Source organism: Crocuta crocuta, unplaced genomic scaffold (genome assembly GCF_008692635.1).
Source record: "Crocuta crocuta isolate KB4526 unplaced genomic scaffold, BGI_CrCroc_1.0 scaffold130, whole genome shotgun sequence".
In the NCBI taxonomy this organism is placed as follows: Eukaryota; Metazoa; Chordata; class Mammalia; order Carnivora; family Hyaenidae; genus Crocuta; species Crocuta crocuta.
In genome coordinates this window covers 2,892,445-2,908,179 of record NW_027527920.1, presented here as the reverse complement: position 1 = coordinate 2,908,179, position 15,735 = coordinate 2,892,445, and the positions used below count along the sequence as shown (strand labels likewise).

The 15,735-nt window shown below is 33.8% G+C and overlaps 1 protein-coding gene across 6 annotated transcripts in view; it reads right to left on the bottom strand.

Annotated features, from left to right (window-relative positions):
* Positions 1 to 15,735, bottom strand: part of MYO9A (myosin IXA) — a 256,379-nt gene that overhangs the window by 102,006 nt on the left and 138,638 nt on the right. For all 6 annotated transcript variants that reach the window (XM_077746199.1, XM_077746212.1, XM_077746209.1 and 3 more), the window contains 7 exons: positions 15,226 to 15,265; positions 8,597 to 8,719; positions 6,603 to 6,683; positions 4,220 to 4,330; positions 3,214 to 3,336; positions 1,477 to 1,626; positions 337 to 656 (listed from right to left, as the gene is read on the bottom strand). In XM_077746199.1, coding sequence (XP_077602325.1) covers positions 337 to 656; positions 1,477 to 1,626; positions 3,214 to 3,336; positions 4,220 to 4,330; positions 6,603 to 6,683; positions 8,597 to 8,719; positions 15,226 to 15,265 — 948 coding nt within the window. The remainder of the gene's footprint in view (positions 1 to 336; positions 657 to 1,476; positions 1,627 to 3,213; positions 3,337 to 4,219; positions 4,331 to 6,602; positions 6,684 to 8,596; positions 8,720 to 15,225; positions 15,266 to 15,735) is intronic.

Here is a 15,735-nt window from a genome sequence, read left to right as displayed (position 1 = left end):
TGAAATTAAAGTTTCTGACATTAAAAACAACTAAATATTGCCAAATTTTAAAGACAACCTAATGTAAAATTAACTCTTAGCAGTTATAACCATAGTCCATGTAGGTTTTCAATCCAATTTAATTCAGTAAGTATCTGTTTAGCTTCTTTTAGAGATCATACAATGTGGGTTACATTGTGTTACATTACATACAATGTGCTAGAAACATCATAGCCTAGTGGAAAAGACAAAACTGTACACAACCAATTCTAATACAAGTTAGGCAAGCGTTAGAGCAAAGGTATAAACAAAATACTTGAAGAGAGAAGGAGTAACTATCATAACAACACAGATTACCTTTGTCTTGCTCTGAATCCTCTACATATTGATTGCAAAAGGATAATTTTGCTCCTTTGTTCTTGATACCTCTTACTTTCCCTGTAGCCTTTCCATCTTGCCTGAATGCAGACAGCAGCCATGTGCCTCAGCCTATAGCATTCCTTCCATCTCTGCTGGATGATGATGGCTGCAGTCCGGAGTTCCAAATACCGTTGCCTCTCCACGTGAGCACGCCAGGAAGCCTGGAGACGAGTGGCTGCACTAGCCATAACTAAAGCATCCTTCTGCACAGCTACATTTCTGACTTGCTTCTGATTTAGGTAATTCCTCCAGAATCGCTGTGAGGAAGACAAAACAATAGAAATGGTTGTCATATCTTATACCACATTTTCACAGAAAAAAAAATAATAAATTTATTATGTCACAATTAGAAGTGACTAAATAGCTAAATTGTGCATGATTAAAGTGAAAAAAAAGTTACCCTTTCCAGATATGCTTGGCTAAAACAGCTCTTAGAGAATAAAACCTCAATAAAGTTAATTACTGAACTTAAAATAATTTAAAAGTTTTTTATGCTTTGACAAAGGACATTATCTTCTCATGCTACAGTTTTGCCAATATTAATGGGTTTAAGGTCAACATGCACATGGTTCAAAGATTAAAATTCTAAAAATTTTCTTGTATTAACAGAAAAGGGCCTATGGAGGAGAACAGAATGAATGGTCATCATATAAATCAATGAAGAAGAAAATAAAATAGATAAAATAGGAAATAAGATACCTAGCATCCAAGAGGAGTATAGAGCAACAACAATGTATATATAACTCTCAAATATCACTCAGGAAACAATCAAATAAAAATAACTATGTAAACAAAAATTAAAGCATGTAACTCCTTTGCCCCTAACCGTATCATATAAGACATTATAGCTATAAATTCAATTTAATTTAACTTCAACTCCATCAATATTTACCAATAGTCTATTATACGCCAGGTAATCTTTTGGGTGCCATGAACATTTCAAAAATGAAGAGGACACATTTTCATCAATGAAGAAGTGTATATTCTTATTCAAATGTCTCACAGTTAAATCTTATTTACTAAAATAAAAACCAAATAAACTAGCAAATCTCATGCAAAGAATCCTTTACTTCCCACCTGGATAATGATGCATGCCTGTCTTAGGTGGAGGAAATGTTGCCTACACAGCAGGACCCTGAACCATCGCTGCAACAATATGATTCTGCGGAGCACCTCTTGGTGAAGCAGATCTTGTAGGTGCTGTCGTTCCTGCTCCTTTAGGAACACCTACCAAAAAGAAGAAAGATGGGGAATACAGCTTACAAAGAAGTGAGAAATTTGTTTCATGAATCATTTTTTAAGTGGTAAGCTTCTTTAGAGAAGAACAAATAGCAATGGAAGACATGAAAAGCAATACTGATAAATATTTCTATTGATAAATCCAAAGAAGTCATTCTCAAATAAAAAAAAAATTAAAGAGACATTAGACTATAGAAGGGGAAATGAAATAGTGAAGATGAATACAAAATTGCTTTAGAGATTGTGATCCATTATTCCCTTGGGAAATTCACTGCCATCGTGAGCCACTTGTACCATTGGTAATGTCATAGTGTTCAAGGATTTTAGGGTGGGGCCAAAAAAGTTGGGAACCATAGATCTTGAAGTTTGATCATAATATGAATAAACCAATAATAACAGTCTTATTGAAACCCAGTATGCATCAAAGGCTGCTTGCTTCCCAAAGTTATTAATCACTTTATTTACTATTTCATTTCATTAATAAATCTTTAGGGATTTAGGAGGAAACAAATATAACTTAAACATTCTGTCCCTCTGAAAACAGAATTTGCACTTCACTCTTAAAAGCAGGTAGATATTAAAACCTATATATCTTTAAGGTGTACAATGTGACATTTTGATGTATGTATACATTGAGAAGTAATTCCCACAAACTAATTAAATATTCATCATCTCCCCCTTCTGTCAAAAATTTAAAACTATTTTTAAAAAAGAAGAGATACTGGATACACAAAAAGGAAAACAGTAAACTATAAGGGCAAGAGACAGAGGACTCTACCTAAGCAAAACAAGGAGTAGGAAATAATAAATGTACACATACATGGCAGCATGTATAGGAGACAACAGAGTAATCTTCATAAAGAAAATATTAAATGATGTGAAGTCACAATATGGAGGTTCTTGAAGAAGAGAACGATGCTTGAATTTAATGGGAGGTTATCAGGAGATTTTATTGAGCAGAAAGCCAACATGAAAGAAATGTATATTAAGATGATGGTTTTGATACTATGGGTAGACTGAGTTAAATGGAATGACAAATAGACTCAAATCAGATGAGGGATTACTGTAAGAGAACTATAAGTGAGAGCTAAGGAACAGACCAAAATGCCAGCAATAAGAATGAAGAAAACGGGAGTGATGTGAGCATCATTTGTGAGAAAAAAAGAAACAGAACTTTGTGAAAGGATTAAAGTGAAGGCTCAGGCCAAATATCATTACAGTTTTTAGTCTAAGAACCTAGAAAAAGGATGAGAGAGAAAAAGAGTACTTGAAAAATAAGGATAGTAGGAGAAACTGGATAAGGTCCCTCTGGACAAGCTGAGTTGAAGGCTACAGTAGAACACCTAGGGAGACATTGTTTTTAGGCAGTTAAAACTACAGGCAGAACTAGAGCCTGGCCAGAAGCTCTTTGGTTAATACTGACTATGTTAAGTGAAAATCTTGGCCTAATCAATTTCTTTATGATATCTGGTACAATATCTTTTTCAGAAATGTTCTCCTGGGCAAAGATGACCATTAACATCTAAATATAAAAAATCACTCAAATTTGACAAGGAGCGTATAGATTATATTTACCATGGATTTTCCAACTTGATAGTTATCTGAATTAAGATTTATTTTCCTGAAGAAATCCTGAATGTTAAATTTGGATGGAATAATATTTCGGGGAAGAAGTACATGGAAGTGGCTCACAAAATCCTGAAAAATGAAAAGAAAAATGTTGTAAAATCACAAGAAAATTATAAACATGTCTAAAATATAAAACGTGCAAAATGTAAACATGGTCTAAACTAGCTATTTGTCCTTTTATTGAACCCTTTCTCATCTTTTAAACAGATTGAAACCAAGAAATTACTTCTTAATTAAAAAAACTATAAAACAGTTAATTGTAAAATGGAGGTGGGGTGGAGAAAAGATAGTGAGTTATATGTATTTTGTTATCAAAGGGGAATGGAAGAAGAAAAAAGCAGAAACTAATTACCCCTTTTGAGAATGTTGTATATAAGACCAAAGAAAAAGTTATTTAATAAAATAAGCAAACGTGTCAGCTATTACAGGGTGTAACTGAGAACAAAATGTTCCCTCCCAGAAACAGTAAAGAATATGCTCAGCTGCTGAAAAGCTTCAACATAATTTCTATACACATAGCAGCAGTAGCTGATGAGAATAACTGTGAGCCCTGCTGGTAGCTTACTATGAAAGAAAAATCTTGCTGAGAAAACTTTATAGAAAACTAAATGGAATCTTCTCTTGAACCAGGTGGCTCTGACTGAACTATTTCCACTACTGGAGTAATCCATAGGAAGAACTACACTGTGTTATGAGTAAACTTAGTATTAGCAAACATTCAGATCAAAGGAGAATAGCCAGGAACTGTATTCCATTATAACAAAAGCTTAATAAGATTGCTTCCATTCAATGGAAGTGAGTACTTTCTATCCTTCTTCAGTTCTGTCTACAAAAGATGGAATGGAAAGGATGAAATAAGAGAAATAAAAAAGTGAGTCCCAAATGAAAAATAAGACAGAGGAATAATTTAATAATGTGTATACAGATTTAAATATCACTATAAAAGCATCACCTGGAAAGAATATTTGCAGCTGTATCCAGATTGGCGAATTCGAACTGTCTCTAGCATCCCAGTGTACCGAAGCTGACGAAGTACCAAGGCATCATTGAACCTTAATGGCAGCTAAACCAAAGCAAATAGATAAAAAGATTAACCTAGAAGAAGAGATCTCCAAATTAATGTTTCTCTCATAAGTATAGTCAACTTCTGAATATCTAAAAATTGGAGGTTGCCTGGTTAAGACATAACAGAGGTGATAGGAAAATCTTACCTCCCCAGGTGGTAGCTTCAGAAAAGTTCTAAATGCCTGACCCTAGGGAAAAAGGAGAAACCAAGCTTCCAGGCTTCTCTCTAGTAGTAGAGGGAGAGGACCTCCAAAGGTAAAAACGAATGTAGTTACCCACAGGAGGAGGCAACATAGTCTCATCCCTATAAAAATCTGTAACAAGATTAATCTACATATATGTAGTCAAGAGTATCTGTATTTTTGTTTTTAATTATAAGATTTTTCTCTATTATCTCACTCAGAAACCACCTACCCCACTCTACCAGTTGCCTTGGTTAATGAGAGGGCTGACAGATTCTTCCTTTAATGACTAGTACAAGGTTAAGAGCAGTTTTTTTCTCTAAACGCTTTTTGCTAGTGGTATCAGTAGGATACAATGAAAAACAAATAATTGCTATAGTCCCTGAGAATTGACCTCCTCAATGCGCAGGCATTGATAAGGAAGAGGCTAATGGGAGATAGTCACTCAACACCCTGTCACTTGAAGGTATCTCAGTAGGCATGTTTTTCGATATTTAAAAGATATATTTAGAGCTTCTGATATTTCTCCCTATACTCTAAATAATATTTTCAATGACCCCCAAAGGCAATACCAAACATTTTCTTGCAAAGAGATTGGGCATACCAGCTATCAAGGAAAAGAAAATCAAATGGGCAACTTATGTTAAATAATAATAGCAGTCAAGGTTTATTTAGTACTTATTCTGTGCCCTGAAATACTTCATTAACTGAACTCTCTGTACAAGGTCTTCATTAATAATAGGGACTCAAAGTTCTATTTAACTGTAAATAAAAAGGTTTCCTTTCTTGTTACTATAAAAGAATAGCTAACATATACTGAACAGTTAGTATGGGCCAGGAACATTCTAAGTACTTTGCAGGTATTGACTCATGTATACTAGTACCAAAACACTATGAGGCTGGTCCTATAATTATAGTGTATTCTTACAAAGATGAAAACTTTTAAAAGCCACAGGAACGGGTAAGTTCACAAAGCTTGTAAACAGCAGAGTTGAAGACTGCTTCCTAAAAATTAAGAAAAGCTGGACACAATTCATATATACATTTATAGTACTACAGAACTACACATTTTAGCTGTTCGGCCTAGGAACTATATTTTCCTATAATGAACATAAAGAAATATGACAAATGTTTATATTTATTAGGTATATTCTACAAAGCTGTAATTAGGAGACCTAACATAGAAAACAGGAAGGAACCAAGAATATCCACAGTACCTTCCTTATTTTACAGAGACAAAAAGCTCTAACCATAAAAAATGCTTAGCAAATTCTTTAAGAAAGACAGCTTATATACAAACAAGAAAGATTAATCTCAGGGTAACAAAAGTTACATAAAACTCTTTTTTATGATGGAATTTCAAAACATATTTGCTCCGTTCATAGCAGCACTCTCAACAATAGCTAAAACATGGAAAGAGCCTAAGTGTCCATCAACAGATGAATGGATCAAGAAGATGTGGTTTATCTATACCATGGAATACTACATGGCAATGAGAAACAATGAAATCTGGCCACGTGTAGCAACATGGATGGACCTTGAGGGTGTTATGCTGAGCGAAATAAGTCAGGCAGAGAAGGACAAATATCATATGTTTGCACGTATAGGAGGATTAGGAGGAACTTGACGGAGGAACAAGGGGGAAAAGAAGGGGGAAAATGGTGGGGGAAAGGGAGAGAAGCAAACCATGAGAGACTCTTGAATGATGACAAAAACTGAGGACTGATGGATGTGGGGAGGGAGGGGGGTTAGGCATGGAGGAGGGCACTTGTGGGGATGAGCACTGAGTGTTATGTGGAAACTAATTTGACAATAAACTATTAGGAAAAAAAAATAAAGGCAAAAAAAAAAAAAAAACCGTATTTGCTCCTCAGATTCTAGGAAACACTGAATCAAGCGCATATAAATACTGAATAGGCAGCTAAGTACAGAAATTGGGATATCCACAGAATATACAGAACACTGTTTTCCCTGAAAAGATTACAGATAGCTCTTCCCTATGACTTAGTCTTCTTAAAAAAAAAAAAAAAGTAAAGACTGATTTTAAGTAAGTTGAGCTAGAAACTATCAGTTACAGGCCATTTTTACCTTTTCAGCATTTGAGCGAATGCATTTCACAAAATACGGTTCTGCTTGACCAAGTGTCTCCATCAGTTTGCTTAATGAGGCCTGCAATACAAAGCAATATAATTAACATTTTCTCCCATTCGAAACTGGCAGGAAATAATGTATTAAGTACAAAAACTAATGTTGGCAAACTATGCAGAAATGATTGATACACACAGGAATAACTTTCTTTCTGAAAAGCAAATTGTGTATATTTCCATACTGATTAAATTAAGGATTATTAAATAATTTAAGGATGGTAATTTAATCTTAAAGCTGATAACTTGGCAATAGTAAATACTGCAGATATATTACAGAATAGCCTAATTCTAGACTTACGTTTTTACTTTCTTCACATTTCATGAAACAATTTATTCAAACTCATGCAGTCCTAGAACTTGGAAAATCATCCAGTATAGGGTATCCACTAGCTAATATTCTCCCACTTTCAGTGCTCATGTTAGTGATATCCTCTCTTTCATTCCTAATATGGTAATTTGTGCTTTAACCTTTTTTTTCCTGATTAGTCTAGCTAGAAGTTTATAATTTTTTAATGTTTTCAAAAAAACCAGCTTTTTGGTTTTGTTGATTTTCTTCTATTATTCTTCTGTTTTCAATTTCATTGACTTTTGCTTTTATCTTTATCATTTCATTCCATCTGCTTGCTTTGGGTTTAATATATTTTTCTTTTGCTTATTTCCTACAGTAGAAATTTATATTATTGATTTGAGACCTTTCTCCTTTCACTAAAAGCATTTAATGTTATCAGTGAACCCTGGAGCACTGCTTTAGCTGCACTGCACAAACTCGGATGTTTTCATTTCACTTAAAATATTTTTAAAATCTTTCTTCCTCTTTGACTCATGTATTATTTAGACATCTGCTTTTTATTTTCCAAATACCTAGGGACTGTTACCTTTCCTTTACTGATTTCTGGTTTCATTCCTTCTTATGTTCAGATAACATACTTTGTTTTATAGTATTCTATTTATCTCTTCTCTGGCTTCTCTGTTATATTTCTTTGATTTTTTTAGCGGCTGCTCTAGGGATTACAATATGCAAACCTAACTTGTCATAGTCTACTTAGAGTTAATATTTTATGACTTAAAGTAAAACTTAGACTTACAACCATATAGACTCCTATTATTACCATCATATATAAGCAACATACAACTTTTTTACTCTTAAGTGTTCTTTCTTTTCTTGTAAATGTTATTGGACTATAAGATACATAAATAAAATGCTTAAATTGTTAAGCATACAGTCTGGTGAATTTTCTCAAAGGGAATACACTCTTGTAACCAAAGCCTATATCAATAAACAAAATATTACCAGAACCTCAGAAGCCCCTCTTTATCCCATCCCATTGAGTTTAGCAAGCTCACTGTATATAAATTACCTACCTCCACACCTGAACCAAGGGTAACCATTACCCTAACTTCTAAGATGTTAAGTTGTGTCTGTTATGTGAGTTCATATTAAACAAAAGATATACTATGTACTAGTTTGTTGCATATATTGTATTTTGTACATTCTCAGTGCTATATAGTAATGATCCATTATATGATTATGCCACAATTAAATAATCCATTTAAGATAGATATGTGTTTCAGTTTGGGCTATTATAATAAAGTTGCTGTGGATATTCTTCAACATATCTTTTAACCGTTTTCCAAATACCTACATCAGTTTATATTTCAATAGCAGTGTATAAAAGTTATGGTTGCTCCACATCCCCACCAACACTTTGATATCCACTATCCCCAGATACAAGGATGAAAAAGAAAGGCAGCTGACTTTTTCCATCTCTGTAACTTCTCTCCAAAATGACCACTATAAAATGGCTTTTAATTCATATGAATCATATTCCACTCAGGTGCCTTGCAGATCATTTTGACCTTTCAATGCCAATCTGAATGAAACAGATTCCTGATTTTAAAAACTGTTTTTATAAAAAGATAACAAAAGAAATAAACCTGAAACTGGGCACTGATGCTGGGAGGTTTTTTCTTCTTGTGCAAATGAAGAAGAGACTTGGTGATGCGATCCTGTAATGTCAGTCTTGTCAGGTGCTTTAAAGAATTTACCTCTAGCAAGTGCTGAAAAAAGGCGAGAAAAATAAAATTCTTCACATAAATTAATTAAAGAACAGGGAAACCAAAATTATCAATGAGTTTTCATTATTACCTACATATAATGACTGTAGTGAATACGAGAAATTGATATTCAATATACATCTCACCCTCCTGCTTTCCTGCAGAAGCTTTCCAGCTAAAAAGAAAACTGCATTTCTCAAACTCTCTTACATCCGGGTTCCAGATATGGTTTAAGTTTATCATTTAAATTCCAACATGTGAAATTGGGAAGGTATAAATGAAGCAGAGACTTGGCTACTAGCTTCTGTTTCTTCGGACAAGCATAGATATCCAAGTACTTTAGCTTTCCGTGATCCTAATGTCCAAGCACCACCTTTGTGAGTTGAGAGGCAGAGCACAGGGAATTTGTGTTGTTACTGCAATTCTAGTAAATACACCTGGAGCCAACAGTTGTGGCAGCTTCTTTCTGATTCCTGGATCATAGCACAGGTAGTATGTGCCTGGAAGTGGAAGCTAGAATGGCAGCTTAGGTGAGTACAGCTGGGGTCAGTTCTGCACTGCTATTTTAATACTCTGAAACTCTAAAACTTCTAATGATTTTGTAAGTACCTATTTGAGTTAAGTCTTTTTCTATTTAAAAATATCTACAGTTATTACTGGTATCTGTAATAAACAAAACATCAACCCTACCAAGATCCTGATATACTAATTATTAATCTTAATAAGATAGGAGTTATACATAAAGCAAGTACAAATAATACAAAATAGGATGTTAATAAAGTATTTGAGAGCTTTTCCAGCCAATCACAATTTAAAATTTTTTTTTAATGTTTATTATTTATATTTGAGAGAGAGAGACAGAGAGAGCAAGTGGGGGATGGGCAAAGAGAGAGGGAGACACAGAATCCAAAGTAAGCTCCAGGCTCTGAGCTGTAAGCACAGAGCCTTACATGGGGCTCGAACCCACCAGTGGCAAGATCATGACCTGAGCTGAAGTCAGATGCTCAACTGACTGAGCCACCCAGATGCCCCCCCAATTTTTTTAAACCATACCATATTTATGGCAGTGAGCTTGCCCATGGAAAGAATATATATATATATATACATATGCACAACTATATAATGTTATTCAAAAAGCTCTAAAAATTTTATTGTATGAGAAGCACAGAACTGATTTAAAAACATGACAAATTTTTGTCTTATAAATATTAATTTTGACAATATAAACACTTAAAATATAAACCTTCAAGTGGCAACAAGTACAATACATATTTTAACAAATACAACTAAATAAAATTTTTCCAGCAATGACACACTTATTATTTGTACATAATAACTGTAAAATTTCCTTTAAAAATTCATCCTGCAATTACAAATGAACATAAGACATGAAAGAGGCAATTGTCAAATAAAGTGTGAATGACATATAACATGATGAGAATCAATCAACCTGACTTATAATCAAAGAAAAGTACATTTCTTTTAAAGAGATTTTCTGCATATCAGATTGGCAAACATAACACTGACAAAACCCAATATTCATGAAGTTGTGAAGAAAGACATATTTTTGCACTGTCTTTAGGAATGCAAATCAGTATAACCTTCCTGACAAACAATTTCACATCTGGGTATTTATTTAAGGGGATTCTCAAACATCTGAAAGTTATTTCTGACTGTGCTTCAGAAAACACTGAAAAAGGGGCGCCTGGGTGGCTTAGTCGGTTAGGCGTCCGACTTTTGCTTAGGTCATGATCTCGCGGTTCGTGGTTCGAGCCCCGCGTCGGGCTCTGTGCTGACTGCCAGCTCAGAGCCTGAAGCCTGTTTCAGAGTCTGTGTCTCCCTCTCTCTCTGACCCTCCCCTGCTCACGCTGCCTCTCTCTCTCTCTCCTAGAAATAAATGAAAATATTAAAAAAAAACACTGAAAAACAACAGAGATATACAATTTTAAGAAATTATTTTCATAAGGTATGCTTTAGACACACAACTAAATTCTATACAGTTCATAAATATACTATAACCTGTATTTACTGACAAGGAAAAATATCTGCAGCCCTGTCTACTCCTGTTACCTTTATTCAACATAGTACTGGAAGTCCTAGCCCCAGCAATCATACAAGAAAAAAAAAAAAAAGAGAAGCATCCATATTTGTACAGAAGAAGTTAAACTGACACTATCTGTAGATAATATAATACTATATATAGAAAACCCTAAAGACTCCAAACAGGAAACTATTGGAAATAATAAATGAATTCAGTAGTTACAGAATACAAATTAATATACAGAACTCAGTTCTTTCTATACACTAATAATGAGTAGTGGAGAGAGAAAAGAAGTAAACAATTCCATCTACAACTGTACTAAATAGAATAAAATAATTAGAAATAAACTTAATCAAGATGGTGAAAGACCTATAATCTGAAAACTAAAAAACACTGATAAAAGAAACTAAAGATAGCACAAATGGAAAGATATTCCATGCTCATGGATTAGAAAAATTAATATTATTAATATGCCCATTCTATCTAAAGCAATCTATAGATTCAATGCACTCTCTATCAAAATACCAACGCTATTTTTCAAAGAACTAGAACAAATAATCTTAAAATTTGTATGGAACCACAAAAGACCCCGAGTAGCCAAAGCAATCTTGAAAAACAAAGAACAACACTGGAGGTACTGCAATCCCAAATTTCAAGGTATACTACCAAGCTGTACTACCAAAACAATATGGCCCAAAAATAGACACATAAGTCAATGGAACAGAATAGAAAGTCCAGAAATAAACCCTCAACTACACGGTCAATCTGTGACAAAGGAGACAAGAATATACAATGGGCAAAAGACCATCTCTTCAATAAATGGCATTGGGAAAACTGGACAGATACATGCAGAAGAATGAAACTGGACCATTTTCTCACACCATACTCAAAAATGAACTGAAATGTGTTAAAGACCTAAATGTGAGACCTGAAACCATAAAAATCCTTGAAGACAGCACAAACAGTAATTTCTCTGACATCAGCCATAGCAACATTTTTCTACATGGGTCTTCTCAAGCAAGGGAAACAAAAGCAAAAATAAACTATTGGGACATCAAAATAAAAGGCTTTTGCACAGCAAAAGAAACCATCAACAGAATTAAAAGGCAACAAACTGAATGGGAGAAGATATCTGCAATGATATATCCAACAAAGGGTTAATAAAAAAAAAAAACTTCTACAACTCAACACCAAAAAATAAATAATCCAATTAGAAACTAGGCAGGAGTGCCTGGGTGGCTCAGTCGGTTAAGCGTCTGACTTTGGCTCAGGTCATAATCTCACGGTTCGGTTCGTGGGTTGTCAGCCCTGCTGACAGTTAGCTCAGAGCCTGGAGCCTGCTTCTGATTCTGTGTCTCCCTCTCCCTCCCCCTCCTCTGCTCACGCTGTCTCTCTCTCACTCTCTCTCTCTCTCAAAAAATTAAAAACGAAATAAAGAAATTTTTAAAAATGGGCAGAAAACCAGAGGCATTTTTTTCCAAAGAAGACATACACATTAAAAGATGGTTTAACATCACTCTTCATCAGGGAAATAGAAATCAAAACCACAATGAGGTATCACCTAGCATTAGAAAGACAAGAAATGACAAATGAATATTTAGCAAAGTGGTGGAGAAAAAGGAACCCTTACACACTGTTGATGGGAATCTAAACTAGTATAGCCACTAAGAAAAATAATATGGAATTTCCTCAAAAAAATTAAAAACAGATATACCATATGATCTAATAATTCCACCACTGGGTATTTACACAAAGAAAATGAAAACACTAATTTGAAAAGATATATGCACCCCTATGTTCACTGCAACATTATTTACAATAGCCAAGATATGCAAGCAATCCAAGTGCCTATCGACAGATGAATAAATACAGAAGGTATGGTGTGTGTGTGTATACAAACACACATATATACACAGTGGGACTATTACTTAGCCATAAAAATGAATGAGATCTTGCCATTTGTGACAACATAGATAGACCGAGAGAATATTATGCCAAGTGAAATAAGACAGAGAAAGCAAATACCATATGATTTCATGTATAGGTGGAATCCAGAAAAAAACAAATGAATAAACAAACAAATAGACTCAAATACAGGAAAAAGAAGAAACTGATGTTGTCAGAGGGAAGGGATGAATAGATAAAGGGGATTAAGAAATACAAACTTCAAGTTATAAAATAAAAAGTCACACAGATGAAAAGTACAGCATAGGGAATATAGTCAGTAATACTGTAATAATATTATTGGTGACAGGTGGTGAACACTAAGTAATGTATAGAATCAATTAATCAATATGTTGTACACTCGAGACTAATACAACACTGTAAATACATCAATAAAAATAAATAAATAATAGAGAAATAGATAGGATTCTCGTCACTGATAACTGAATAGAATTTTTTACTTCAGGTGTAGTCAACTTGAATATTTTTAAAAACTTTTTAATGTTTATATATTTTTGAGAGAAAGAGAGAGACAGAATGTGAGCAGAGGAGAGGCCAAGAAAGGAGGAGACACAGAATCTGAAGCAGGCTCCAGGCTCTGAGCTGTCAGCACAAAGTCCGATGCGGGGCTCGAACTCATGAACCATGAGATCACAACCTGGGCCGTAGTCAGCCATTTAACCTACTGAGCCACACAGGCACACCGCCCCCTCGACATGAATATTTTTAAACCATATGATGTTTAAAAAGAAGTTATCCATTTGAGAAGAGTAAAAAGAAGGTACGAATAGCTAGACCCAGTGCTAGCATTCAATATGCTAAGATACATACATACACACACACACACATATATATACATTTATATTATANATGCACTAGATAACTTTTTTATATATAATATATAAATAATTATACATATAATTATATATAAATCTTGTATATGTGTGTATAATTATACATATAAATCTTTATTTGTGTGTGTACGTATGTGTGTACACATGCTAGAATATTACTCAGCCATCAAAAAGAATGAAATCTTGCCATTTGCAATGACATGAATGGAGCTAGAGTATATTATGCTAAGTGAAGTCAGTCAGTCAGAGAAAGACAAACATCAAGTGATTTCACTCAGATGTGGAATTTAAGAAACAAAACAGATGAACATAAGGGAAGGAAGGGAAAAAAAGAGAGGGAGGGAAACTATAAGATTAACTCTAGAGAACAAACAGGATTGCTGGAGGGGAGGGAAACGGGATGGGCTAAATGGGTGATGGGTGTTAAGGAGGGCACTTGTCATGATGAGCACTGGGTATTATATGTAAGTGATGAATCACGAAATTCTACTCCTGAAACCAGTATTACACTATATGTTAATTAACTAGAAGTTACATAAAAACTTGAAATAAAAACAAAACACTAAATGGCTAAAGAGACAGTGAAGGGAAACAAGAAACACGAATGAACAGATAAAGATGTTTGATAATGAAAGGAGTAGCCTCTTTCTCTACATAAAATCTTTTCATGATAAGAACATTAAGTACAAACCACTTAACATAAATTTTCTTTTTGCTTTAAAATAAGATTTACCACTACCAGAAACCACAGAAGAATTGTATTACCTTTTCTTTAGAAACCAAAGAGGCTTAAGTACAAAAATAACCTCATTTTTTTTGTTTTTTGAACTAGAAGATCAGAGAACAAATAGCTCCTTACCAGTCCTTTTAAGAATTTTAAATTCATCAAAAAGGTTACAAATGACAGAACTTCTTTAGGAGGGTACAAGAGGAAGAAACAATAAGATTTTTCTTTCTTTAGTAAATTCAGTAAATATTTTTGGAATGCCATCTCAGCATAAACTTTGGAGATCAGGGTAGGCAAATTATAGCCATGGACCAAATCAGGTCTACTATTTTTATATGGTTTATATGGTTGAAAAAATGATAAAATAATACTTAAGGGCATGTGAAAAATTATATGAAATTCAAGTTTCAGTGAATAAAGTTTTACTGAAATATAGTTAACACTTATTCAATTACATACTGTCTATAGCTGTATTTGTGCTACCATAGCACAGCTAAGTAGTTACAACATAGACTACAGGCCTGCAAGCCTATCTTTACAGTGTTAATGCTGGTAAGTTAGATAAGCACTAATTAGAAATTATTTAAAATCAGGCAATATTCAAAATTTGACCCTAGCCTGGCTTAAGGATAAATGAAAAGATGTAATGTAAAGATGCAATTACCCAACAAAAACTAACATGTGTAATACAGAAGTTTTTCAAACACTGGAATATGAGATGTATCACAAATATTTACCTGAACCACTAAGCCCTGGCCATTTCCTAACATCCAGTGTTCTTTCTAAAATAGATTGAACTGAATATACAAAATTAATCCCTACTCTGGGTACAAATAAAGTATTGCTTACCTGGGATTATTTATAAAGATTGTTTGCATGAATAATAAAAAAAAATATTACAGAGTAAGGCACAAATAGAAAAATTCTTTTTCATAATACTCACCTTTGGAAGGCCAGGCTTGGATTTGAAGTTTTTGTTTCTCCTATAGAGACAGATAATATATTAGAAATATTAACAGTACAGATGAATGCTTTCCAGGTCTCTAGTAAAACAGTAGATTATATACCCATTTCCAAGATATAGGTCCTTTATATGAAAATACTGTCTAATTCAACTAAGCAGGCACCTTTGGGAATGAAAAATAAGCAAGAAAAAGAGAACAAGAGATACCTGCTTATAATATAGGTATAAACAGATTTAAGCCTGATAATCAGTAACATAACGTTGTACGTTCAAAACTAAAATTGTTTTCTTTTGGACATTATTAGGTTTTTGCTTTCTTATACCTATAGAAACTTTCTGTCATCTTAAGACTTTAAAGAGATACCTAATTTCATAGATTTTTAAAATATACTCATCAAAAACTAATCTTTCCCTTTTTAGAAATTAAAAATTCTCTTCTGCTCTTTTTTCTTCTTTGTAACCCAATATTATATTCACATCAAGATTTTT